Raw genomic sequence first — 26098 nt, 5'->3', positions numbered from 1 at the left:
TGTCACTGTCCATTTAATTAATTCTTGGTTTAATCTTGTGATGGGGCAGCATATGGACTCTGGTTTTTAAATCTGATTTCGTAACGCTGAGAAAGAAAAAAAAACCACGTGTGAACTAGCTTCAGTTACTACCTCAACCTTTTTTCTTCTACTTTTTTTTTTTTTTTTAAGTAAAATGCCACCTTATGCCCACATTAGGGCGCGCATGGGCTGAGTACGCGCGCACGTTCCCGTCCAGGACTGTACATTCCACCTTAAAACCCCTCTCGAGTGAAACTTTTCGTTGTAATCCATCGGTCCACCTTAAGCGCACACGCAAACGCAGGAGGCGTACAGCGAGGTTTCCGCTTCTCAGTTGGGCTCGGACCGCGGCTCACGAAAAACACCGTGTGTAACGTACAAGGTTGACGCACTAAGGTAAGAAAAAGGAGGAAAAAAAAGCAGCCAACCGAGCAAAGAAAAAGATGTCTGAATCCAAGTACCGCGAGTGGATCCTGGACACTATCGACTCGCTGCGGTCGCGGAAAGCCCGGCCGGACTTAGAGAGGATTTGCCGAATGGTCCGGAGACGACACGGGTCCGAGCCCGACCGAACCTGCGCAGAACTGGAGAAACTGATTCAGGAACAGACCGTGTTGAAAGTTAACTACAAGGGCTCTATTTCATACCGGAACGCCGCTAAGGTTCAGCGGAGAAGCAGAAAAAAAGACGATGTAACGTTAACGACGGCTGCGAGGAGGAACGCGGTGGAAGAAGCCAGTCATTCTGACTTGAGCAACGGGGACAGCGCTTTCGGTCCTGTTGACCAGGACGAGGAGGATTTGGAGGTATGTTGAGCTTGATGGGAGGAGACATGTTTAACGTGCTCACATCTCATTGTCATATCACATCATAGCAAATTAACAGGTGGCGATAAAAGCACGACATGGGCTATGTGTGGTTTGCAAAATGTCTCTTTTTTTGTCTGTACACGGGGAGTGGTGAGGGGAGTGATTTGCAAGTGCACCCAAAACTGCCGCAGACGGGGAGCGGCGGTTGGACCTCGCTCGAGCGCTACCGAGGTGGAGAAGGGGGAAAAAAACAGAAGGTGCGCGTGAAGTCAGAGTGTGGCACGTTTTACATAGCGCCGGTTGTAACGCACTTTGGACGGACGATGCAGACGGGCAAAATGAAGATAGGAAAAGTTGCACCGTCCTGTCCGTCCGCAACAACCCGATCGAGCCACCATTATCAGTAGCAGAAAGCGCTTTTCAAGCCCCAAACTCGGCGTTGAGCGAAGGGGAGGAGGGGGTGGGTGGGGGGTAACAAGCTCACAAGAAACGAGTCGACTGAGGCCGGAAGATACTTTCAAAGTAAGAGCGTCAAAACACGCTTTCGCCGTAAGAGTTTTATTTCAAAAGCTGGAGTTGGAAATACGTGTCTTCATTCTCAGTCACTTGTCAATGTGGGAGTGGGTGAAGGAAAAAAAGTCTGAAACACCGCGGATGTAGGAGCCTACTGGGGGATGTTGGGACATTGTTGGGCTGTTGTGTTTTTCCTGGGGAAAACGAGGACAGCCATTCTAGGCGAAATACCTAATGTCACTAGGAGCCATGTCCAGACGCATGTGTATTTCGTCTGAGCATGACGAGATGTCACCCCTTCCGTCTGGACTTTAAAATATGCCCATCACTATATTTTGTCCCGTAAAACAGCAAGAAAATCAATGATTATCGGTGCCAAAGTACTCCTAATGAACATATATTCCGTTCATTTGTGCAAACTGCGTCTATTTTTCGAATGATGGACGATTGCCGACGCAGTGCATAAAGTCGAACCCCTAGATCCATTGTCGGACACGCTGCCAAGCCCGGTCACGTCTAATGCTTGGTGTTAGCTGTTGTTATGGCCTCTCTCGTCCCGTACAACAATAGCCCATCTTCCTCGTAGTCTTAAAATGCTTTCAGCTATTTGTTGACAGCATTTTAAAACGAACCACGGCGTCGCAAAGTAACGAGACATAGCAGCCGGTAACAATGTGTGAGACCTGAACTCTAACGTAAAGCGACCGCAAACTGTTCGTCCAGCTCTAGATGGCGGATGCGCCTGTCCGATTTGGGTTAAGCTGAGATCAAATTGACTTTGTTCCCTGAAAGGCGTGTGTGTCGCTGCAAAAAACGAATGCTTGATTACTTCGAAAAGACTGCTTTTCGGGGCTTGTTATCCAGGTTTTACCCTAATACGGGGGTCAGATGTAGACAGTGACGTGTCCGATAACGGACTCATTTGCGTTACTCTCTCTGTTCTGTCGCTTGTACTGTAAATCGTTGACCCGGTGCAAAGTCAAAGTAGACTGTAATCGAGGCGACTGGGGCTCGCTGTGCTCGTAGTGCTGCATTGATTTGCCTGTCGAGTTAAATATCCTTTTCTTTTTTTCCCCCCTGTAATCTCCGGTCCGCTTTGCCGCGGCTCGGCCCCGGAAAGCGCTCCGTTAAAGAGCACAGACACAATGGCGAGGTCTTTACCGCTGCTCCCCAACTCCATGCGCACTTTGGAGGAAATTTGAGAAAAACAAAAAAAAACGCCTCCCATCGGCCCATTCTCCCGTGTGTTAGAATGATCAGTCATAAGGCCTCTAAAGACAGGGGCGCAGCGAGCACGTCGGCAGTGTTTGTGAGCCGAGGTGAAAAATCATGTTGGATCGAGATCCTCGGGGGCATCGTGTTTTTTTTTGTGACCGTGTCTTAGTGAAAGTTATGTGAAATGCAGTGCGATGGGTGAATGCCGTACAAGCGTCTCTTTTCACAGGAGCGGGGCGGGCTTTAGTGCGCGCTTGTGCTCGACTGCTGGGTCTTGGACACGCAGTCGCACACAAGGTAATTTTTCACTCAGGGCGCCGTCGAGAACCCCCCCTCTCCCCTCCCCTCCTCCAACGAAAGGAATGAGTGACTATGTTAAAACTAGTTGTATGCCGTCTGATAACATTAGGGTGTGTAAATTTGTGTAATTGCGTGGAAATATGTTCGTGGTGGCAAGGTTTACAGACTGTCTGCGGAGTGTACACTGCACCGCGGAAAGGGACGGAGGCATTCAGAGGCAATAATTTACCACCACAGCGGTCAAATTGCGACATTTGTATGTGCGTGTTTTCATATGACACGTTCAACCTACAATTAGTATCAGGATAACAATCCATTTTACCCTTAATATGTTTTCTAGCTTTTTAAGTTTCTGTTAAATAATTAACTTAATTGTTTATAAAGGACCGAATGAAATGTCCCCTATCCTCTGAAGCTTATTCCGCATTGATCCAAGCAAGGATTAGGGCATACTTGATGTACAGTATGTTTGGACATTACATGTTGCACCTATACTTCTGTTTTGCAGGCTGATACCTCTATGGCCATGGACACAGACAGTAATGCAGATGAGGAGGGGGCTGATGAGAGCCGTGATGGGCAGGACGGGCCCTCTCCTGGCCGCACGTTTGAAGATGCCACGGTGCACTGTGCCTCTGTGCGAGCCGTCTCTGCCCCCTGCTCTCCCTCTGGCACCAGGCCTGGCCCCGGCCCCGGCTGCGGCCCTGGCTCGGGGCTGGACTGTGTCTCTTTCCAGAAGGCTGGTGAGAGGCCCAGCTCCTTGCCCCCCTCCAGCCCCAGGGCCCTCACACACAATGACTGGGCTTATGATTCTGCTGTCTGCCCAGCGGAGCGCCAGCACCCAGGAATGCAGAGAGACAAAGGTATTCACACTGCTAGACACAGTCTAATATGCACACCCAGCATCATGGAGCACTCTAATATTGTTTTGTGTGCAAGCTGGATGCTTAGTTTTGCACTGGATATGAAATAAGAGATGGAAGCTTTTAACCACCTAGGTGATTAATTGGGTGTTGACATAGTTGTTGACAGTAGAAATGCCTTAGCTATCACCTAGGTAAGCTAAACACAGAGTTGCTGGAGAAAATAACACAAGTCCATGGCTTAGCAATACCTTCCTCCAGGAAGTGAGTAATCCATTGACTTGATTGTACCAGTTTTTGAGGTTAAATGAGCACTGTCAAAAAGGCATATGAAAGAACTGTCAGTTGCCAGTTTTTTAATTATGAAATAAATCATTCAGGTACATTTAAACCAAATACCTAAAGTCAGGTGTGGACACAGACAGTTTGGATGATATCAGTGTGTGATCTAAATGGTTCACTCTGTGTTAGCAGCAACCATGAAGCCAGCAATCCACTCTGTAACTACCAGCCCCTGTGCTTTAAAGAACAACACAAAGAAACAAGATGGGGGCAAGGTGGAGGATAGCAGCCTTTCATCTGACCAGTTGGTACCAGACTATGCAGCACGACTGGTAATTGTTCCTGTATTCCCTTTGTGACAAACAACACTGCCTGTATACCTCTTGCTTCTTTGATCTCCCTGCATTCTACCAGAAATGTTCATGTTTCATTTGTTCTGTTTTGTTTGGCCTACAGGATGAGACCACGAATGTATCGGATGGAAGACCACCAACTGTGTCTTTGCCATCTGACAACTGTGAGTTACATAGTTTCCCTTTTTTAATTTTATAACGTTGTGGTGTAGCTTGCATCTGTTTTGCAGAAAACAAATAGATTGCTTGACTGCTCTCTCATTTTGGAAAATGGTTTCTAATAAAACACACATGTTAAAGGAATTAACTAATGACAGCTTATGTTTCAAAGACCATTCTAGTTGTTATTCTGCATTTAGTACTAGTGTTTGCCTCAAGGCTTCCTCAGGATTTTTTGAATGCTTCACAAGCTTGTCGTCCTGCCTTCCATCCAGGTGGTGCTCACCTTGACTGTTAAAAGTTGTCACTCTAAACATCTTACCCTTGTGCAATACTTAAACAAAAAACTCTAACTTGTTTGTTTATACCAATGAGCACAATTTGTTGTGTTTGACGTGGGCTGCCTACAGAGTTTGTTTCTTTGTTGAAAATAAAAGAAATGTGACATGCTAACTTTTAATGCGAGAGAAGTGGTTATAGATTTTCCCTCCTTAGTTCCTTAGTGGGGCATTAACAAGAGATTTCCAAGCAAATGACTAATATGGCACAACACAAACAGACTGACACTATAATACCTTTACCACTGCACAAGTACTATTTCACTGTGTGCTTTACCTGTGTTGGGTCTGAAAGTAGTTTGACTATATTATTTATAATGATTTAGCTTCCATTTTCATTGCAGGTACACTTAAAAAGAAGATAGATATAGTGCCCTTTACGCCAGCTGAAGATGGTCTTCTGAATGGCAGCAAAGGTGATGAAGTGTGAGTATCTTTTTTATCTAAGAAGTCATTACATTCTCTACTAGACATGCATTTTAGCAAATTCATCAGATTGTGTCCCCCTACCCTCTCCACAGTGGATTCACACACCTTTATCAACCTTTGTCCTTTAGTTCCTCTCTTAAATAGTACATCTACTTACTTCTGGGACATAACACTTTAAATAGTTAGAGTTAACTACACAGAGGGCCACTTAAAGCCTTGAAAAGACAATAATAGAGTGAGAAATAACCTACTAATGAAAAATTGCTCTGTGGTCATTGTTTCTGCCTCTTTTTTACCTTGTTTTCATCTAGCTCTGTGAAGAAGGAGAAGATGAGCCAGAACTTGTTGCAGTGGACTGTGGCAGATGTGGCCAGTTACTTCTCAGCTGCAGGCTTTCCTGAGCAGGCTGTGGCCTTTCGAACACAGGTTAGTGCACCACCACAAGCTGCCACAGAGGGCGCTGCATGTGCACTTAAAATCAAACTTGCATTCCATCACTGATTGCATTTTTAGAGGCAGTTAATATGTAGTGGATTGCACTGTCCAAAAGTATACTGTATTTTATGACCAGTATCATCTTATTTGTGCAAATCAAGCTGCATGGTAAAGACTGCAGGAAAACTGTCTTGAAGTTGTTAGAAAACCTCCCACATGATTCTAGGAGTTCAGTAGCTAATTTCACTTTCACACAGCACCCAGTACACCCCTTTAGAAACCCAAGTGTGACATCAACTGAGAAAAAAAAAAAAACGTCTCTCTCACCTACAGGAAATTGATGGGAAGTCCCTTCTCCTAATGCAGCGCAGTGATGTGTTGACCGGTTTGTCTATCCGACTCGGCCCTGCCCTTAAAATCTACGAGCGCCACGTAAAGGTGCTGCAGAGGACCCACTTCCTGGAATGCGAAGACCTCTGAAGGGTTGATTCACACGATAGGCAGACAATGCTGCATTGATCCAAACATGCATGCAGTGCCCTCTCCCATCTGGATCCTGCCACCCACCTTCATATACAGTATATAGAGGGTGAGTGGAGGGGGAAAGGCTGCGGTGGAAAAAACTTTCACTGTGAGAATGACCAGAAACTGAAAGACAGTCATCCTACCTCTCATAATGGTCTTTGGTTTTAAAATAGTTGTCATTTCACTCATGTGACCACATTGTGAAAGGAACAGACTGCTACAATCAGAGTATCTTTTAAAGAGGAGGAGCAGTGACCTTTCCGCTGAAGTGAAAGATGGATAATGCAGCCAGTGAAGAGGACTCAACCTTGCACCAAGTGCACCACCTATGGGCTAAAATACTCACACAGACAAGACTGCATAGTGCTGTAGCAAAGTACTGTCACAAGTTTGGGTCCATAAGAAAATGCTGGTTTGTTGGGGTTCTGAAATTTCTCCCTGTGTTCTCCTTCTGTCTATTACGGTACTTTCTGTTAGTCCAAAAAATCACACTGATAAACACAGAGCACATCTGTTGTACGTGTTTGTTTACTCATATGATGAGTCGATTTAAAGGTCATCAAAGTGCTGGGGAAATCAGACTATCTACATATCTGCATCAAAAGTTAATAGAGTCTGATTCCTGACTTATCATGTTACCAATAGCTGCTGTTGTTGGATTATGTCTTCAGTATCTCTGTAAAACTGAGATATAACCAATATGATATACTACTACTTGCTGGCAAGGCAATGTGTTTTTTTTTTCTTGTTTTATCTTATTTAGAAATGACTGTGGTCCAAGTTAATACAGCTGCATTGTGGGGAACAATTTCAGATGACCAGACGATGTGCAGCCTCATGGAGTTTGCTTTTATACATAAGCAAAATAAAGTAAAAAACTTGTGGGAAATGGAATTGTAATATTGAATTCAATACAGCTGCTCAGTGCCTGTTTACAGAGCAGATATCTTGATCAAATGCAATATTTTATGTTATCATCCATTTATAATTTGTCCAGTGTCTCTTTGTGTTTTGATCTATGCCAGCCACTTGAATTGTAACATTCCATATTATATAGTCTAAACTTCCAATGTATTTCCTCCCCTTTTTATCTGTAACATTGACACTTCTTCCAGAGTCACAAATAAAGCTCGTGTCTCTCTGTTCAGTCACGTTTGTTTTGTGATACAGTTTATTGCCCTTGGATCAACAGTTCACCTAAAAGCAGTTGTTTCAGCAGGGGAGTGTCTGGTGGCCCTTTCAGTCTCAATCAAATATTGTAAGCAGACTTTCCACAGCAGATACAATTCCTGCTCAAGACTCAATGCTTTCTTCATACAAACATTTCAGCAGGAGTATAACACCAAACCTCCCCATTTATTCTGAAGGTGCAGTCGATGCAGCCTTCTGTGAAATACACATTCAAAAAATGGAATAGAAATGGTGGTTTGTGTTTCGGTTGTATCTTTCCAATGTCCTGTATCCAGTTTTTTGAAACACCAAAAAGATATTCAACTGCTTTGTAGCTGTACAAATGGTCACAAAAATAACAGATTGGGGGAAAAGCACTCACTACACAATTATGTAACAAAAATGTACCTTTTTCAGCTGAATACCTTTTGCAGTATAATCAGCTTGTGTAACTAAGAGGTGTATTTTTGAAGGACATGTCTGTGCAGGCTATCAGCAACTTTTTTCTCTCTATTAGTTTTTCCTATGCCAGAAATACACTTGATCCATGTACAGACAAAAAGAAAAGTGTTTTCCTCACCCATGGTGGAAAACATGGGAATCTGAATATAATTTCTAATCCAGATCCAACTGCACTGCCATAGTGTAAAGGTCACTTGGAACAGTCAGACCAGTAGTGAGCTGTATGTGGCCACACTATTGTCAGGTCCAGGCTGCATAGTTTGACAATGCAGATTAGCCCTTTCGTTTCCCAGCTCTGTGGGAAACGTCACTGATCAGGCTGCCAAGAGCTATGAAGATAATTAATTTTCTTGACAACTAAACAGCACTCTACATCAAATATTTGACAACTTATCAAAGTAGCAAAATAAAAAGGACATTTTTTGATCTTTCTCTTCGAGATCACATACATCAATTTAAGACTTTGCTGTATTTAACTCTGAAGGCTTCCTTTGTCAGTAACAATCCTGCATTCACCAGTCCAATACTCGGAGAAACTGTAACTGTCACTCCTTGTTATGGAGTAGCATGCAAGAAAATGTTACATGCAGTTCATGTGACCAAAATGCATCCATGCTGTTAACCTCAGCACACACTTTCTGTCATCCAAACGGATGTAGGGGTCCCTAAAAAAAGACCCAATCAAGAGGAGCTGGATGTGTGTAGAAGCCTTTGTTTTCTTTGCCAGGCTCTACAGGATGAAGGGGAGTATGGAGGAGCGCAGGCTTGGATAATCTCTGAACTCCTTTAAGTAGCTGCGGTGTTTGCCTTTGGCCCACACAGTCATCTGGATGAAGGCCACAAGAGTGAAGAAAGCCACAGGCACACACTGGGTCATCACCGTGAAGCCGATCCAGGAGCCCAGCTGTGACCAAAAAGTTTACACACATACAGACAGAGACATACACACGCCCAGTGCATTGAGATTTATGGTAAAAGTGTAGGATGTAACCAGTAGATGGCAGCAAAAGTGCACCTTGAATTAAAAAGATAAAACACACTGTAGGCTACATACAGGGTAGGGTTACATACAATGCTGAGCAGTTGGCTTCAGTTTTTCAGTACAAAAATGTAAAATATTACTCACTATATAACACTTTTAAGATATTTCAAAAATTATTGTACGCATTTTTCTAAAAATTATGCATGAGTATGTCTGTGTATCTGCTCACCTCATATGTGTAGTTGGGACAAGAGACCAGCCAAAAAATCCATGTGAATGGATTTTTCGTTGGGTAAGGAATCTTTTTGGTTTTTGAACCTGAGATAGGGAAACACAAATTAAACACTGCACTGCCCTGAAATGTTGACTTCTTTTTCTTAAACTGGGATATCGCTGACCTAAAAGTGTAGATTCACACCATATAGCACTGTCACAAAATGCTCACCTGGAGATTTGAGGTTACGGAGTGCGACGTGGATGGAAAAATTCCCCACTTGACAGAACTGTGAGAATAAAGACATCCAAAAATGAGCATTGGCATAACCATGACTCATTGGGTTTAATATCTGGGGAGAAATTTCCCTGCGGCTGAAAAATACAACTTCTACGAAAGTCAAACTTACCAAGAAAATGTAAAGTCCTATATTCACCTGCTGCTGCCCATAATCTGTCGACATTTCACAGAAAAACACATTAAGATGGAAGTCAACTGCAACTGATGAGTTAAAGTGAGAGTAGCAGTGGTCAGCACTTACAAGGAGGGGTGTAGAGAGGATGGTTGATGTAGTACGCCATCCAAGCTGCAGAGCACCAGTAATAGCCACAGTTCTGGAATGGAAAGTGGGCTATAATAAGTCAAACTGTCAAGATAAGGCTGCACACACAGTTGATTCAGATTTCAAAGAATAAGAGCACAGCACTAAATAATAAATATCATGTTCAAAGGTCAAAGTATGCAACTCAGTCACCTTAAATATGTTTCTCAGAGGCATGGTCCCATGGGAGATACGATGGACAAACAGCGTCTCCAAAATCCTCTTGATGTAGTGTAGGGAGTGACACATGCAGGCCAAGCTGCAACAGGACACACACACTTATTTAGCTGTGATTAGTACATTGCCTGGCTGCAGTCCATTACACTTGGCCCTGACTCAGTGTCAACATAGCAATATGCCTCATGACCGTTTGTCATGTTGGGGGGTGGGGGTCTGTGCAAAGCCTGGGATTGTGTGATACTCTGCAGCAACATCACAACAGATCCCTGAAAACATAAGCAAACTGACACTCACTGTACGACCCACTGCTTGCTGCTGGTGAAGTCATATTTTGGAGAGTAGATGAAGGGAAGGCGGAAGTAGAACATTAAGTAGAGGATCAGTGGACCTGCACACTCTGTCAGGAACACCTGAAGTGAGCAAAGAAAAGATAGCAGTGCTTTAAACTTTGTTTTCTTGATTTGCAGCAAGTGCAAAAATTTGCAAAAAAACAGGAAAAAAGGAACACAAAACATCAGTGAATGAACCTGTCAATGGCATTACAGTAATCAGCTCTATTAGATTAACTTCTCTAAAATAAAATAAACTAAATAATTTCTCCCTATTGGACCAGTTGAAACCTTCTGCAAACATGAGAGACCATGCAACTGACACCAGCAGGTCTCTGGCTTCTCTAACAACCCGCTTGTCAAAGCCATCTTCAATCTAAAACAGTCAATCTACGTCTGCTCAGCACTGCCAACTATTCAGTGTAACAATAATAGTATTCAACATGTGCCCAGAGAGCAAGTGAGACACTAAGACAGCTTGTAATACCAGCTTTCCACAAATGATACGATCAAGCGAAGTAGCACAGCTGACAGTGAAATCGATCCCTGAATCAGCACCTCGAGCAGAGCCCTGGCTCAGCATGCCTGACCAATAGCTACTGGTGGTCTCTGTTGGAGCACTTCATGCTTCTCCACCCACAATGGCATCAGCAGGGCACAGTGGGGGTTGTGTCAGGTTTGGTGAGGACAGAGAATGTAGAGAGTGTGTGTGGGCAAGGGTGAGTAAAGGCGTGCAGTGAAAGGCTAGTGAGAGGACGGGGGAGGGGGGATAAACACCTTTGGGAGAAATGGGGCCATGAGATTGTATATCCTAGGACAGAGGTCAGGCAGTGCAGGAGGTGAGAGAAAAACAAACCACAGCAAATCACCTCTATGTGTCACTGTGCATTGATATTTATATTCAAGAGTTATGGACTGGGTGAGAGAGTGTGTGTTTATATTTAAAACATAAGAATCATTAAAGACCATACCTGTGGTTTGGCATGCTTTTAATCCACTGAGTGCAAATCATGAATACTTTGCAGACCATTTTGGAAAGCAATCCTCTTTCCCTGATAGTAAGCTGATAATAAAAAAGGTATTCATGTGCTAGTTTGCTGTAGATAAATTGTACCAAGGAAACAAACATGCAAAAAGGACCTTGTGTAATCACACAGATCTTGAACATTGAAGCATCCTTGAAAACAGCAACAGGCACAGACTGAGTTTCTACACGAAAATCTTGGCATGGGCAAGTTGATTTTCATGAGTGGGCACCAAAGGAAGGTGGAAATAAATCACAGTAATGTAAAACACTGGCTAAAACATGCAACACCACTGTAGGGTTCTAATAATGCACTCACGGTTCCCCATGTGACCTGGGGTCCTAGGTCACTGAAGTAAAAGCTGGCTGTGGTTCCCACAGGAAGCGTCTGGAGAATTTCCTCATCCCTGAGACACTTGGCCTCTGAGAGACACAACCGATAAGACCAGATAGCACCACATTAACTTCATAACCACACTTATCCCTCAGCAGAGCTGGATATCTGCAGAATTTATTGCAAAAAGCGCACATACTTGGATCCAAACGCAGGGACTGTCTGGCTGGATACCACTTTGGATCTGTCGAAATGGAAAGGGACTTTACTCTTGGCGTGCTAGAGAGATTATTTCTTGTAAACTAAGATCAACCAAGTGTTAGAAAATGAATATGTTGTCCTAATTTCTTGAACTTACTTACACGATTTGTGAAACAAAGATTTAATATCCAAAACAGTGGCAGTTGGCTCCACCTGCAATCAGTGCAAAATGTAAGAAATAAACCATACTCAAAGTCTCATTATCAGCAACACTGGTGTTCAGATTGCCATACTGACATTTACAAATCAATTTACAGGACACTGAGTACTAAAAATACAGCAGCAGAAGTCATCAGTGCTGCTGTCTTTATTGCAGAAGTTTTCATCTCTTTTGGAATTTGTCACACTTGCATTTTGCCATTTTCATCTGCAATGCGATCCCTCTTGTTTTTTTGACACGACTCTGCACATTAACTTAAACTGCTAATGATTAAGTGTCTGCCTGCTTGCCCGCTCGCTGTTGGCCCGGTGCAGCAGGGACATGCACCATAGCTGGGACAGAAAATTCCATTCAGATGAAGAGGGAATTCTCACCTCCTAACCGCAACCCTGGCTCAATAGAAACGTAACCGATAATGGCTGCACACTTGACCAGGTCGTCTGTGAAGTGGATGATTATCTGTAAAATTACCCGTCTGCTTAAACAGTGATGACTCCGTAGTTCTGAAGCTAAAACTAACACCTTTCCTCTGACCTCACTGCAAAGTAATCTGTGCTTAAATGCTGCTTTTAAGCGCAGACCTTTAGATGTTTACAATCAGGAAACTTTAAAAAGAAATCCCTGGCAGGTGATAAAGTGCAGTAATTGATCCTAACATCTGAAGCACGCTAAGAGTTCTCAAGCACTTTTTTGTGTGTGACTTCTGTACACGACTTTAAAAATAAATGATCAGAAAGTATTGTAAAGTCATTATGGTCAATATAAAAGGCAAGTGTAATCAGAGACACCCACCTTATCCAGCAGTAAGAGTTTCTCCTTGGTCTTTAAGTCCACGATCTCCACCTCAAAGTGAACAGTCCTTTTGGCCTTTTTGGGAGCTTTAGGTTTTGGCCTTGGTGCAGATTTCTTCTCGGGTTCTGCCCCATTCACATTCTTTGCCTCCAAGGCGAGTACATCCATGATAATGTCTGATCCCAAACCTCAGTAGCCTGTTGAAATAATCTGTTAACGCTGCTTGTCCTTTACTGGTCAGAGCAGTGCAGCAGCTCTCCAGCTCCCCCTCCCTTCCCCTCCCCTCCCCTCCCCAGCAGAACTGCCACTCACTACTGAAGCGTGGCTTCTTCTTTGGTGTCTCTTAGACTCTCGGAATAGCCTTCCACCTCCACAGGAAGAGTGACGGAAATATGCGAGACCATAAACACCTTTTCCGCCCCTCAGATGGAGTGTATGGATGTTTGGTGAATGTTAAGTGAGCAGAAAAGAGACGTGGAAGGAACGCTGCGGGAACATGAAGTGAACCTGCACCTCACCTGAATGGTAGCCTCTTCATGATCCGCCCTCCCCCTCCCTCTCCTCTTCGCCGCCACCACCAGCACCAACTTTCATGCATCAAAACGCACTGAAGACGAAACCGGAGAGCCTCAAGACATAATCCATAGCGTGCCATTTGCGAGGCTAAATATAAGTCGCCTGATTTGTTCTGCAACTGGCTTGGTAACCTTGGGAAGCCACATAGAGCCCTACCCCAGTGTCACATGCCAGTGTGCTCTCATTAGACCTATAAGACACATCTCCTGTCTGCTCTGCTCCTCACTTGGTTACACAGTGACGGGCCCCATTAAAAGCCTGATCCATGAGATGAAAGACCTCCACATGCCAACACCTCCTCCCCCTCACCCATACCACCTGTGAGGCCGGTATTCTTTTCGCTTCCTGACCTCCACACCAAAGACAAGCATGTTTATTTCAGTGCCATGCGCGGCTCAAGGTTTGTGCGCTGTGAATGAGCAAAAATCATTTGCAAAATATCACCAAGGAGGTTTGTGGTGGTGGTGGTGGTGGTGGTGGGGGAGGGTACAGAAAATGCTGATTGGGAGAAGATCACAGATGCCTTTCATCGCACAGGGTCAGCTCAATCATTGCACATAGCCAACTGCATATCTATATTCTATGGTCTATTTATAACTAGCAGTCCAAGCCAGCAGCAAGCAGTTGTATCACTGTTTGCACTACAAGTACTATTTTATTATTTTTTAAACACTGATCTTTTATATAGAGATTATCAGAAACTCTAAAATGCATAAAGAAAATATCTCAAATATATGCTGAGCTGCACCTGCTTCTTTTTCAAAGGTCCTAACCCTCAGGTCTGACGAGAGGAATGCTATAACAGGGGGTTCCATGGGATCAGTGACCCTCAGAGTGCAGTGGTTAGAGGAACAGTCACTTTTACAACATACACTGACACGTGAAGATTCTTCGAAAGGACCTAATATTCTTAATGTACTTAAAAATTTGAGTTTAAGAGAAGAGATAAATGTAATGAGAGAAATTCTGGATGCAAGTTTATACATTTACAATTTTCCATAATTATTATCATTTTCTAACTTGGTTTGCAGATACATGTATACATATTTTTTTTATTTAAAAGACATGCAATAAGTATAATTATTGTAGACCACTCACACTCTGGACATAACTTATTTTAACCTGTCCCCTCCGGTGGGCGCTATAGAGCACTTTACAACCTGTACAACTTGTGAACAACCAGTAACAAGTCCAGTTTCTGCAAATCCTATTTACTACTTATTCACGTGTTAATGGAAACTTTGTTCCTTATTTATGCTGAACGGATTGCTTTTTGTATACAAGCTGTGGTTTCACATTTTGCATGTGTAGTTCACCTGCTATCCTTTGAATAAAAGTCCTAAGGTTGTGCCAGCTTTTCATTAGAAAAAGTGTAGTGATCACTCTCTCTTTTATCTATCATTAGTGCCAAATTATGTGGTTCTTTCCCAGCAACTTCTAAGGAGACTATTTGGAAATGACGGATCCTAAATTAAAACCAACTGCTGAACATAACTTACATTCTGTTTCAGCCATATAAATACTATAAAGCAGCCAGTGCACTTTATTGCTGATTCAGTCATACTGCTGATCCTTGTGAGAAGGTCCTGGCTGCATGACAGCAAAAGAAGCATTGTGAGTGGGGCAGAGCGTTTGTGCTTGTGCTTGTGTTTGCGCATGCGCATGCCTACTCAAATTAAAAACGACTAGAAGGGTCGATAGTCGATGCACACAGCAATTGATTTAATCTAGACAATCAGGCAAGAATATTTTCATTCCAATAAGCCCCTGCTGAGTACATTTTTTTCAAGCATTTGATGTATAGACAGCTCTGGTCTCTTTTTGAGGTCCAGTGTGGCTGAAGCGAAGCCGGAAGTTGCTGGGAGTGAATGCTCTCGGCTCGGTAGTGATGACACACATCAGCCGCACCAGCTTGTTCCAGAAGTTTCTCTGCACGGTTTGCAGCTCGGCGGCAACGCGCGGACACTTCTGTGTGAGGACGTTGCTTTGCGTTGTGTGGTTTAAGTCAAGTGACATTTTTTTTTCTCCTCGTCTCGGTGCAGAGCAGAAAGCTGTCTACTGTCATTGCGACAAGTGAGGGACGCTAACCTTGACCGTTATATCTAGCCAGCTACTGCACGCAGCAGTGACAGCTGCGGCGGCGAAGCGGGGACACACGCTGGAAGTGTTGCTGGCACTGAGCAGAAACTGAAGCGCCTGCGTTGATGATGTTCTTATGAAGTGGTAGAAGAGCAAACCGGTCACTGTAATGGGTAAAGATTACTACAAAGTGTTGGGGATAGCCAAAGGTGCGTCCGAAGAAGAGATAAAAAAGGCGTACAGAAAACAGGCCCTGCGCTACCATCCCGACAAGAACAAGTCTCCCGGAGCAGAAGATAAATTCAAGGAGATTGCTGAAGCCTATGATGTCCTCAGTGATGGCAAGAAAAAGGACATTTATGATCGCTTTGGAGAAGAAGGTAACTGAACTCACCTCCTCATAACTTGGTTATGGTTTTGTAGTTTGTGTCACTACTTTTCATACAACTCGTGTTGTTACTGTTACCTTCAGCAAACCCTGCATTGGCTTTCCTTAATTTCTAATTCTCTTGCATCTTGCTGATACATCCGTGCATCATCCTCCTGGCAGGTCACTGCTGTTTCTGGCATCTTTCTGCACCAGTAGCCAGACAATAAAAAGGGGTGTGTGTGTGTGTGTACAATAGGTAGGGAGCTGGAGAATTTACTGGAAACGACGAGTTCTTGCCTGTCCTTTCAGTCTGTCACTGGAGTGATAGTTCCAGTTTAACCAGTTAAAAAATGCACAGATTTGTGCCTTTAGGCTGTGATCTTCTAAGTGAACTTCTGGTTCTTGCAGCATGGTCATTTCTAGTCTTGGAACCAATAAATATTGTCATTATAAGTTCTTTTGTTTTAATGATTCTGATTATGTTTGGATTAATAAATAGTTAATAAACTTAAACACAAGTGAGCATGTTAATGTTATCATCCCAACTGCCTGCAAGTTTTGTTTTTACAATTTTGACATTATATGGACTAAATGATTCATTGATTAATTGAGAAAGTAATCTACAGATGTATCAAAAATGAAAATAATCATTAGTTGCAGCCCTAGATCTTTTAAATTTGATGACTAAACAATTGTGAAACAGATATGTACTGAGCTGGACATTTAACTGATAAAAGGTTAAATTGGTAAACTTTGCAATTAAGATGCAACTACTATTGACTTTTTATTACTCATCAGCCAACAAATAGTCACCAAATAGTCATTTTCAAGTTTAAGCATACGGTCCCTGAGCTCTGATGTTTCTCCATGTCTCTTTTCTCTTTAGGATTAAAGGGTTCAGCTGGTGGTGGAGGTGGAGGACACAGCGGTCCAAGTTACAACTACACCTTCCATGGGGACCCTCATGTAATCTTCGCTGAGTTCTTTGGAGGCCGCAGCCCGTTCGATCACTTCTTCGCACAGAATGGGGAGGATGATATGGACATCAATGACCCCTTTACAGCATTTGGCATGGGAGGAATGGGTGGCTTGGGTGGGTTTCACAGGTCCTTTAAATCCCACCCTGGAGGCCCTCACAGAGCACATGAGAAGAAGAAGGACCCGCCCGTGGTGCACGAGCTGAAAGTGAGCCTCGAGGAGGTTTTCTCAGGCTGCACCAAAAAGATGAAGATTTCACGCAAGAGACTGAACCCGGACGGCTGCACCATGCGTAACGAGGACAAGATTTTAACAGTCGACATCAAACGAGGCTGGAAGGAAGGGACAAAAATCACCTTTCCCAGGGAGGGGGATGAAACTCCCACCAACATTCCTGCAGATGTGGTGTTTGTGGTCAAAGATAAACCCCACCCGGTGTTCAGAAGAGAGGGCTCAGATATAATTTACCCTGCAAAAATATCACTCAGAGAGGTAAGTGAACGAGGAGATCAGAACTTAACACTCAAGACATGAATTTTTTTCTTTGAATGCACAGGAAAAAAAGACAAAAAATATTACCTGTTTCCTAACCAAACCAAACATTGGTGGTTTTATCTGTCTGATTGCCGTGTTTCCCGATTCTTTCTCTCTCCAGGCATTATGTGGCTGCACAGTCAACGCCCCGACACTGGATGGCCGGACCATCACTGTGACCTCCAGAGATGTTGTCAAACCTGGAATGAAAAAGCGCATTGTTGGAGAAGGGCTGCCGCTATCCAAGTACCCTGAGAAGAGGGGTGACATGATCCTGGACTTCTCTGTCAAATTCCCTGACAAACTAGGCCAAAATACACGTGATGCACTCAAGCAGATCCTTCCACCATGACTTGAAATGATGAAAAGTTCGCTCAAAAATATAACAGGTCTACATGTACAGTGACACTCTCCTGTGTATCATCGCATTTCAGCCTGGACAGTTGAGGCAAAGGCAGATATGGTTCTGGCTGGGTTTAATTTTACTGTCTGAACACCAAATCCACATTCTTACCTAATATCCAGTCAGTTTAATGAGTGTCTTAAGACTTGGAAACAGACAGAACAGCTGACATTTTGGTTTGTTTGTGCATTCAGCTGACTTTGAGTAACAGTATTAAGTAACAGCCTGCCTCAATATCAGATTCAAGTGAGAAAAGATTTATATATAGATAATCGTACAGTGTGTCAAGCGATGGGTTATGGTTTGGCTGCAAGCAGGAGTCAAACCAGAGAAACCATGAGTGGTGTTTAGAGTTCACTGAATTGTACCACTTGAAATTTGAGTTTAGTACCACAGGATTTGGTTTTACTGCAGCAGTTTGTGGGGAGTGCTTTAAGGTAGCACGCAGCTGGCTAATTAACAATACCTCAGGTGCATTGGCGCATGCTTGAATGTAGCTATAACTACATTAATCAGCAAGATATTTTGGTTGCTGTTAGGTAAAACAAAGACTTAAATACTTTGGAGCTTGAGAAGTGAAAACTTAAATGTTTTTTTTAAATGTGGATGCACTGATCTGATCAGTGGTATCAGCGCTAACACTATCCTTAGTAAGCAGATCAGCAGTAGCCAGATGTGACAAAGCAGCATTAAATACAGTTTCATTGTTAAAGTCATTATAAAAATCAGTTTCAGCGTTCAGTTACAATATTTGTACGGCTACACTCTTATAAACTGTCTGGAAAAAATATACTAAAAATACACAGAAGCCTAAAAATGCTGGTGTGTGGACATTTCCAGTTGTAATATAGCAGTGTAAAGTTTCAGTTACGTAACCTTACACATGAATGATCCCAGTCAGTTCCACACAGCAATGTAGCATTATACAAATTTTAAATTTAGGGAGCACTTCTATCAGATTGATACTCTTTATCAGCAGAGTGAGTTAACGCATCAATGTGTCCCTGGTGTTTAAGATAGCACATCTTGCAAAATGTTTACTTTAACCAGGAATACACACTTTATAATGTAAAATATTTGACTTTTTGTGCCAAATAATTGTCCCCATGTAATTATGTGTATGTATGTGTGTGTAAAAGTATGTCGACAGCATGTGGGTGTCCTGTCACGTGTGACTGACAAATTACCAAAAGCTATTTACTTCATTCGTATCTTCTGAAGATGCACAACGTATGTATGATATTTCAGTTTGTCCTCGTGTTATTACTCCTATTGCTTATTTAATCTAAAGCCAGTGAATTTTTTTTTCTTCTTCTTCTTGTTTTTTTTCCTTTTTTATGCGACATGGTGTGACCCTGGTACATTACCGTAGTATCAGGATAAATAATGCAGGGATTGAGATGTGAAAATAAGTTTGAGCCCCCAATTTAAAGGCCTGCAGAATATATTTTTGTTTGATTATTCTGTCTTATATCATGCCTTCTCTTATAGCTCTTACCAGACAGCATTCTCTCCAATCTGGGAAATATTTAGTTTGACAGTGCAGAAGGAAAACAAAAACTGTTGAACTCTGTGTTTCATTTAACCCTGTGCAGCTTTGACTGCAGTGATGATGGAAGTCAGTTGACCAGTTGGTTTAATTTGCACATTAAGTATTATTAGTGTTAATGTGACTGTCAGAAGGACCAAAGCAAATTTCGTGATGGTCCTTACTTGCCTCATCCTGCTCCTGCTGGAGTTTTAAGTTTCTAATTGACACAAACATGTGGTTTAACATGAATGTAGAGATGTGTAATCTCTGTAATGTTTACCTTTTTTGTTTTAAAAAAGGATTTTTTTTTTCTCACAAATGTCTTCCTTTTGAAGGGAAAAAAGTTTAAGCATTCTTTTTGTTTTACCTCTATGTAGTTTTGGAATTTTTCAGGACGCGATTCAGGATGTTATTATTTTTCACTACAAAGCTTTTATGAATTGATAATGGGATGAAAATTTTTAATAGATATTTCCTATGGTGTGATAATCTGCATTTCCACATTAAAGAAACTGGCAAATATCTAATTGATTATGGACTGTTTTAATTATGGATGACAACAACTAGACAATTCCCCTGTGGGAAACCACGGGAGTGGTCCAGTGTGCTGTGCTGTCCCATTCACTGTCTGTACTATTACTGTAAAGCAGTAACCAAGATATATTCATGACCTTTGTAAATGAAAGAATGATAAAAGAGAGGGTGGGAGAAGAAGAAGAGAGGGAGCGTAGGACAGATAGAAAAGGGTCCGATTCACAGAGGGGAGAGGAATGATAAAAAAAAAAAAATGGGCTAGTATGGAAAATCACTGTAGGAAGGAAAGAAGGAAGGGAGGGTAGAAGAAGAATACAGAAAGGATGGATAGATGGGGATGGGGGCACAGAGGGGTTAGGAAAGAGGAAAAGAGATAAAAATGAATAGGAGATTTTAAGAGGAGTTAGGGAGGATAAAGAATGGAAGAATGTTGATAGTAGTGTGTGTCTGTCTGTGTGTGTCATTTAATTAAAATTAAATACAATATGAACAAATTACTTCCGGCCTCTAATTACATCACACTCAGTTATATCATGAACATACTTATCGCAGTCCAACACAGACCAGAGACTGGAAATGACACAGAGCATCAATATCCCATATCATAAGAACCTAAAGTTAAAACAATAATTTGCTACGGTTTCTTCTGTTAAACATACACACAATTCAGATGCCAATACAGATTTGAAATTCATTAATAAAATCACTCACTTGGTAAAAATGCAGCTTTAAGACAGAGTCAGCAACAGTCTAAATGAACAATAATTTCTTACAACTGCACCATATTAGTATCACATCTTATGTCATATGAGTCGACTCAGTTTGACCTTATGCAGTATATAATGGAGAAGTTCTGACTAATTGAATCCTGTTAATGACACCAAATTACTGCCAAAATGTGAGCACTAAACAAAAGACAATACAAAGAATTAAACACTATAAAGTACAAGTTTTCTTCATCCAAGTGACAAAATTAAGAACACAAGAAAAGGGACAAAGAAATCCTTTAACTTCAACCTGTACATTTTTTTTTTTTTTTTTTTTAAAGATACAATTTCTTTTAAAAACACATATGCTAGCACGTGTTCAGTTTCTCCAGGGCTTGGATTCTGGTGTTCAACTTCAAGTATGTCAATAGCATGTAGCTCAGAAGGAGCAAATTAATCATTATTGTTCAACCTGGTAAACTTGACACATCTCACTGTGTTCATCATCACCACTAGATGGAAAATTAAGCAAATATACCCAAACTGGGTGCAACTTTACAGTCATCAGAGCTATCTGAGTCGTCTCTCTGCCAGGCTTCCTTCCCTTACCCTGTCCATCATGAACCCACCTACACTTAAACCTGACCCAAATAACCCCACGCCGCTTGATACTGGAGTGAATCTTGTCCGCGATTGACCGTACGTAGCGCTTTACAGGGGCAGGAAAAAATCCCCCGCCGGGAGGCCTCCCTTTGTGCCGACGCCAAAAAAACGTAAGAATCGCAAAACTTTTCCTCACCACACCTACTTCAAGCTGGAGAGGTCCTACTCCAGTCTCCCCTTGGAACGAAACCTGGCAGAGCGAGACGAGCCAGTGTTTGGCCTCAAAGTCCAACTCACCCTCACTTTACTTCTATCAAAATTTGTGTGGTGATGATGGACAGCAATGCAACTATGCTCAGGCTGACCAATCGATCAACCTTCCTGTGTATCTCCACCATTTAACAATGGAAAACTAACCAAATACTGACCTAACAATGATTTCAGTCAATATCAAAAAATGCGATCACAAATGTATCTAAGATGCCAATACAGATTTTAAATGCATTCATAAAACGTTGTCCATGGGCTGAGTAACTACTTGAGAAAGCCAACATCTCAGATTCAGCTGTGTTTCATTTGAACTTTCCTGAGACCGTGTCCTCTTGAGGCATCACAAGTGAAGAGGTGGTAAAACTTCGGTTCCAACAACAGAGTTAATAAATGGTCACAGTCTGTGCTTAATCAGCACTTGAGCTTCACTACGCAGAAAATCAGCCCATCCACCTCCTAGATGCAGCAGATTCACTTCCTGGTCGTGTCCTGTAGTTTGAAAAGCAGCTAGCAGACTTGTGCGATGTGGGCTGCAACAGTCCCTCAGAAGTGAGGTCCGGAGATCTAGGCGGTGTCCAGGGCTTGGTGGATCAGGTCAGGCCACAACATTCCCCTTCCAGCCTTCCTTAAGGTTGGACATATGACCTGAACAGAGGAAAAAAAGTAAGTAAGTAAAAAGCAAACAGACTAAAGCAAACCTTTGACATGACCTCAGATCTTACCTTTGGTTGCCGCTCTCTCGCTTCCCCTGACTCTGGTGCTTTCACAGACTGTTGTGGAACAGTCCAGTGCATCCATCCCTGCAGTGTGGAAAGTCTGCTGGGAGTCTCCGAAGTCATCTATCCATCAGTCCATTAACTCAAAACTTCATCACGTTCCAGTTCTGTATTGCCTGTAGAACTCCTCTTCAGCATGTTCTGCAGTGGTCTTGTGATCTTTGCAAATCTTTGCAAACCTTTCCACAGAGGCTCAGCAGTAAGTAGCAAGTCCAATGTCCTGGCATACATGGAGACAGTCTGAGAAGACACTCTTGTCTTCTACTGCACTTTTCACCTTTTGCAGACTAACATCAACAGGTTGACAGCTCCATGTCTTGGGCTCAGAAAAAAAGAACAGAAAAGTCCAAATGTGAAGTAAGAAGTTAAAAAAAAGACAAAAACACACAACCCAAAACACAAAGGATCAAGCACTACAAAGAACAAGGTTTTCTTCATCCAGGTGACAAGGTTAAATAAATTCACAATAACAAAAAATGTATGAAAAAGGATAACTATGAAGATAAAAGAATAAAAAAAAAACCCCATACACATAGGTAAAGTTAAACTAAAATAAATAACATGACAAATATATGAAAAAGGTGCTAAAGGACAGAAAACTGACAGCAAGGGAGCAATGTGTGCAACAGACAATGTAAAAGTAAGAAGCATGGACAAAGAGAGTAACGCCATCACTGGAAGTTCAGCCACATATTAAAGTCTCAGTTCAGTTCATAATTGCACTACAGCAGCTACAAAATCATTTAAGCACAACTTATGGTCTGTCCAAACTTCAACATGTCTTCCTCACTCTGTTCCTTCAAGCACTGGAACGAGGCCTTAACTGTGTCTTTAGCATGTTTTTAAAATATAGAAAGGTTTCTCTACCATCTGTAAAAATTGTTTCAGGTTTGTTTTCTGAAATGGCTGTCACTCTGTTCACATTTGTTTATAAAGATTAGCAGTTCTACTTCAAGACAAAGCCTGTTATCCTGAAGACTTTCTCTTCAATTCAGCCCATGACAATGTCTCATTTCAAGTATGTCAATAACATGTAGTTCAGTAGGTGCAAATTAATCATCATTGTTCAACCTGGTGATCTTAACACATCTATTAGGTTTTCACAGTGGTCACTGGGTTCATCATCACCACTAGATGGAAAATTAAGCAAACATACCCAAACTGGGTGCATCTTTACAGTCATCTGAGCTATCTGAGTCGTCTCTCTGCCAGGCTTCCTTCCCTTACCCTGTCCACCATGCAATAAAAAAAAAAGAAAGGTACAAACCCACCTACACTTAAACCTGACCCAAATAACCCCACGTCGCTTGATTCTGAAGTAAATCTTGTTCACGATTGACCGTACGTAGCGCTTTACAGGGGTGGAAAAAAGTCCCCTGCCGGGAGGCCTCCCTTTGTGCCAACGCCAAAAAACGTAAGACTCGCAAAGCTTTTCCTCACCACACCTACTTCAACCAAGAAAGGACCTATTCCAGTCTCCCCTTGGAACGAAACTTGGCAGAGTGAGACGAGCCAGTGTTTGACCTCAAAGTCCAACTCACCCTCCCTTTACAATAAAGCTTCTATCAAAATTTGGGTGGTGATGATGGACAGCAATGCAACTATGCTCAGGCTGACCAATCGATCAACCTTCCTGTGTATCCCCACCATTTAATGATGGAAAACTAACTAAATACTGACCTAACAATGATTTTATTCAATATCAAAAAATGTGATCATAAATGTATCTAAGATGCCAATACAGATTTTAAATGCATTCACAAAACATCATCCATGGGCTGAGTAACTACTTGAGAAAGCCAACATCACAGAATCAGCTGTGTTTCGTTTGAACTTTCCTGAGACCGTGTCCTCTTGAGACATCACAAGTGAAGAGGTGGTAAAACTTCAGTTCCAACAACAGAGTAAATAAATGGTTGCAGTCTGTGCTTAATCAGCACTCGTGCTTCACTACGCAGAAAATCAGTTCCAACAACACGGATGTAGGTGGTGTCCAGGGCTTGGTGGATCAGGTCAGGCCGCAACGTTCCCCTTCCAGGCTTCCTTAAGGTTGGACATATGACCTGAACAGTGGAAAAAAAAAAAAAAAAAAAACCATTAGCCATCAGTAAAAAGCAAACAGACTAAAGCAAACCTTCAAAGTGACCTCAGATCTTACCTTTGGTTGCCGCTCTCTCACTTCTCCTGACTCTGGTGTCTGCTGCTTTCACAGACTGTTGTGGAACAGTGAAGAGCTGGTAAAACTTCAGTTCCAACAACAGAGTAAATAAATGGTCGCAGTCTGTGCTTAATCAGCACTTGAGCTTCACTACGCAGAAAATCAGCCCATCCACCTCCTAGATGCAGCAGATTCACTTCCTGGTCATGTCCTGTAGTTTGAAGAGCAGCTTGCAGACTTGTGCGATGTGGGCTGCAACAGTCCTTCAGAGATGAGATCCAGAGATCGAGGCGGTGTCCAGGGCTTGGTGGATCAGGTCAGGCCATAATATTCACCTTCCAGCCTTCCTTAAGGTTGGACATGTGACCTGAACAGAGGAAAAAAAGTAAGTAAAAAGCAAACAGACTAAAGCAAACCTTCGACATGACCTCAGATCTTACCTTTGGTTGCCGCTCTCTCGCTTCCCCTGACTCTGGTGCATTCACAGACTGTTGTGGAACAGTCCAGTGCATCCATCCCTGCAGTGTGGAAAGTCTGCTGGGAGTCTCCGAAGTCATCTATCCATCAGTCCATTAACTCAAAACTTCATCACGTTCCAGTTCTGTATTGCCTGTGGAACTCCTCTTCAGCATGTTCTGCAGTGGTCTTGTGATCTTTGCAAACCCTTCCACAGAGGCTCAGCAGTAATTAGCAAGTCCAATGTCCTGGCATACATGGAGACAGTCTGAGAAGACACTCTTGTCTTCTACTGCACTTTACACCTTTTGCAGACTAACATCAACAGGTTGACAGCTCCATGTCTTGGGCTCAGAAAAAAAGAACAGAAAAGTCCAAATGTGAAGTAAGAAGTTAAAAAAAAGACAAAAACACATAACCCAAAACACAAAGGATCAAGCACTACAAAGAACAAGGTTTTCTTCATCCAGGTGACAAGGTTAAATAAATTCACAATAACAAAAAATGTATGAAAAAGGATAACTATGAAGATAAAAGAATAAAAAAAAACCCCATACACATAGGTAAAGTTAAACTAAAATAAATAACATGACAAGTATATGAAAAAGGTGCTAAAGAACAGAAAACTGACAGCAAGGGAGCAATGTGTGCAACAATGTAAAAGTAAGAAGCATGGACAAAGAGAGTAACGCCATCACTGGAAGTTCAGCCACATATTAACGTCTCAGTTCATTCATAACTGCACTACAGCAGCTACAAAACCATTTAAGCAGAACTTATGGTCTGTCCAAACTTCGACATGTCTTCCTCACTCTGTTCCTTCAAGCACTGGAACGAGGCCTTAACTGTGTCTTCAGCATGTTTTTAAAATATAGAAAGGTTTCTCTACCATCTGTAAACATCGTTTCAGGTTTGTGTTCTGAAATGGCTGTCACTCTGTTCACATTTGTTTATAAAGATTAGCAGTTCTACTTCAAGACAAAGCCTGTTATCCTGAAGACTTTCTCTTCAATTCAGCCCATGACAATGTCTCATTTTAAGTATGTCAATAGCATGTAGTTCAGTAGGTGCAAATTAATCATCATTGTTCAACCTGGTGATCTTGACACATCTATTAGGTTTTCACAGTGGTCACTGCGTTCATCATCACCACTAGATGGAAAATTAAGCAAACATACCCAAACTGGGTGCATCTTTACAGTCATCTGAGCTATCTGAGTCGTCTCTCTGCCAGGCTTCCTTCCCTTACCCTGCCCACCATGCAATAAAAAAATGAAAGGTACAAACCCACCTACACTTAAACCTGACCCAAATAACCCCACGTCGCTTGATTCTGAAGTGAATCTTGTTCACGATTGACCGTACGTAGTGC

General features: G+C 42.4%; 3 protein-coding genes across 4 annotated transcripts; 2 read left to right on the top strand and 1 right to left on the bottom strand.

The window, feature by feature from the left end:
• Positions 1-370: 370 nt before the first annotated feature.
• On the top strand, positions 371-7365 carry samd1a (sterile alpha motif domain containing 1a). 2 transcript variants are annotated; one of them, XM_041063141.1, is made up of 7 exons: positions 371-827; positions 3367-3721; positions 4196-4335; positions 4460-4520; positions 5198-5279; positions 5594-5708; positions 6051-7365. In XM_041063141.1, the coding sequence occupies exons 1-7, from the start codon at positions 465-467 to the stop codon at positions 6195-6197; spliced, it is 1263 nt and encodes a 420-aa protein (XP_040919075.1). In that variant the 5' UTR covers positions 371-464; the 3' UTR covers positions 6198-7365. The 2 variants fall into 2 exon arrangements, with proteins under 2 accessions (XP_040919075.1, XP_040919074.1); XM_041063140.1 differs by having other exon boundaries at positions 4193-4335.
• A 25-nt stretch (positions 7366-7390) lies between these two features.
• Positions 7391-13308, bottom strand: LOC121198814 (very-long-chain enoyl-CoA reductase-like). Its single transcript, XM_041063143.1, has 11 exons — positions 12752-13308; positions 11901-11952; positions 11738-11782; positions 11524-11627; positions 10146-10261; positions 9825-9930; positions 9612-9684; positions 9480-9523; positions 9302-9359; positions 9086-9174; positions 7391-8778 (listed from the first exon to the last, which is right to left on the bottom strand). The coding sequence occupies exons 1-11, from the start codon at positions 12917-12919 to the stop codon at positions 8605-8607; spliced, it is 1029 nt and encodes a 342-aa protein (XP_040919077.1). The 5' UTR covers positions 12920-13308; the 3' UTR covers positions 7391-8604.
• Positions 13309-15225: 1917 nt separating this feature from the next.
• dnajb1a (DnaJ heat shock protein family (Hsp40) member B1a) lies at positions 15226-19744 on the top strand. Its single transcript, XM_041063337.1, has 3 exons — positions 15226-15786; positions 16663-17246; positions 17410-19744. Exons 1-3 carry the CDS (start codon positions 15576-15578, stop codon positions 17638-17640), a joined length of 1026 nt encoding a protein of 341 aa, XP_040919271.1. The 5' UTR covers positions 15226-15575; the 3' UTR covers positions 17641-19744.
• The last annotated feature ends 6354 nt before the right edge of the window (positions 19745-26098 follow it).

This window comes from Toxotes jaculatrix, chromosome 18 (genome assembly GCF_017976425.1).
Source record: "Toxotes jaculatrix isolate fToxJac2 chromosome 18, fToxJac2.pri, whole genome shotgun sequence".
Classification (NCBI taxonomy): Eukaryota; Metazoa; Chordata; class Actinopteri; family Toxotidae; genus Toxotes; species Toxotes jaculatrix.
Note: the sequence above shows the minus strand (reverse complement) of the source record. Positions and strands in the feature narration are given on the sequence as shown.

Coding starts and splice junctions, on each gene's coding strand:
- dnajb1a (XM_041063337.1), top strand. CDS start 15,576: ATGGGTAAAGATTACTACAAAGTGTTGGGGATAGCCAAAGGTGCGTCC. Junction 15,787..16,662: donor TGATCGCTTTGGAGAAGAAG/GTAACTGAACTC, acceptor TTTTCTCTTTAG/GATTAAAGGGTTCAGCTGGT. Junction 17,247..17,409: donor CAAAAATATCACTCAGAGAG/GTAAGTGAACGA, acceptor TTCTCTCTCCAG/GCATTATGTGGCTGCACAGT.
- LOC121198814 (XM_041063143.1), bottom strand. CDS start 12,919: ATGGATGTACTCGCCTTGGAGGCAAAGAATGTGAATGGGGCAGAACCC. Junction 11,783..11,900: donor ATCTTTGTTTCACAAATCGT/GTAAGTAAGTTC, acceptor CCATTTCGACAG/ATCCAAAGTGGTATCCAGCC. Junction 9,175..9,301: donor CCGTAACCTCAAATCTCCAG/GTGAGCATTTTG, acceptor TCCCTATCTCAG/GTTCAAAAACCAAAAAGATT.
- samd1a (XM_041063140.1), top strand. CDS start 465: ATGTCTGAATCCAAGTACCGCGAGTGGATCCTGGACACTATCGACTCG. Junction 3,722..4,192: donor AGGAATGCAGAGAGACAAAG/GTATTCACACTG, acceptor ACTCTGTGTTAG/CAGCAACCATGAAGCCAGCA. Junction 5,709..6,050: donor CTGTGGCCTTTCGAACACAG/GTTAGTGCACCA, acceptor TCTCACCTACAG/GAAATTGATGGGAAGTCCCT.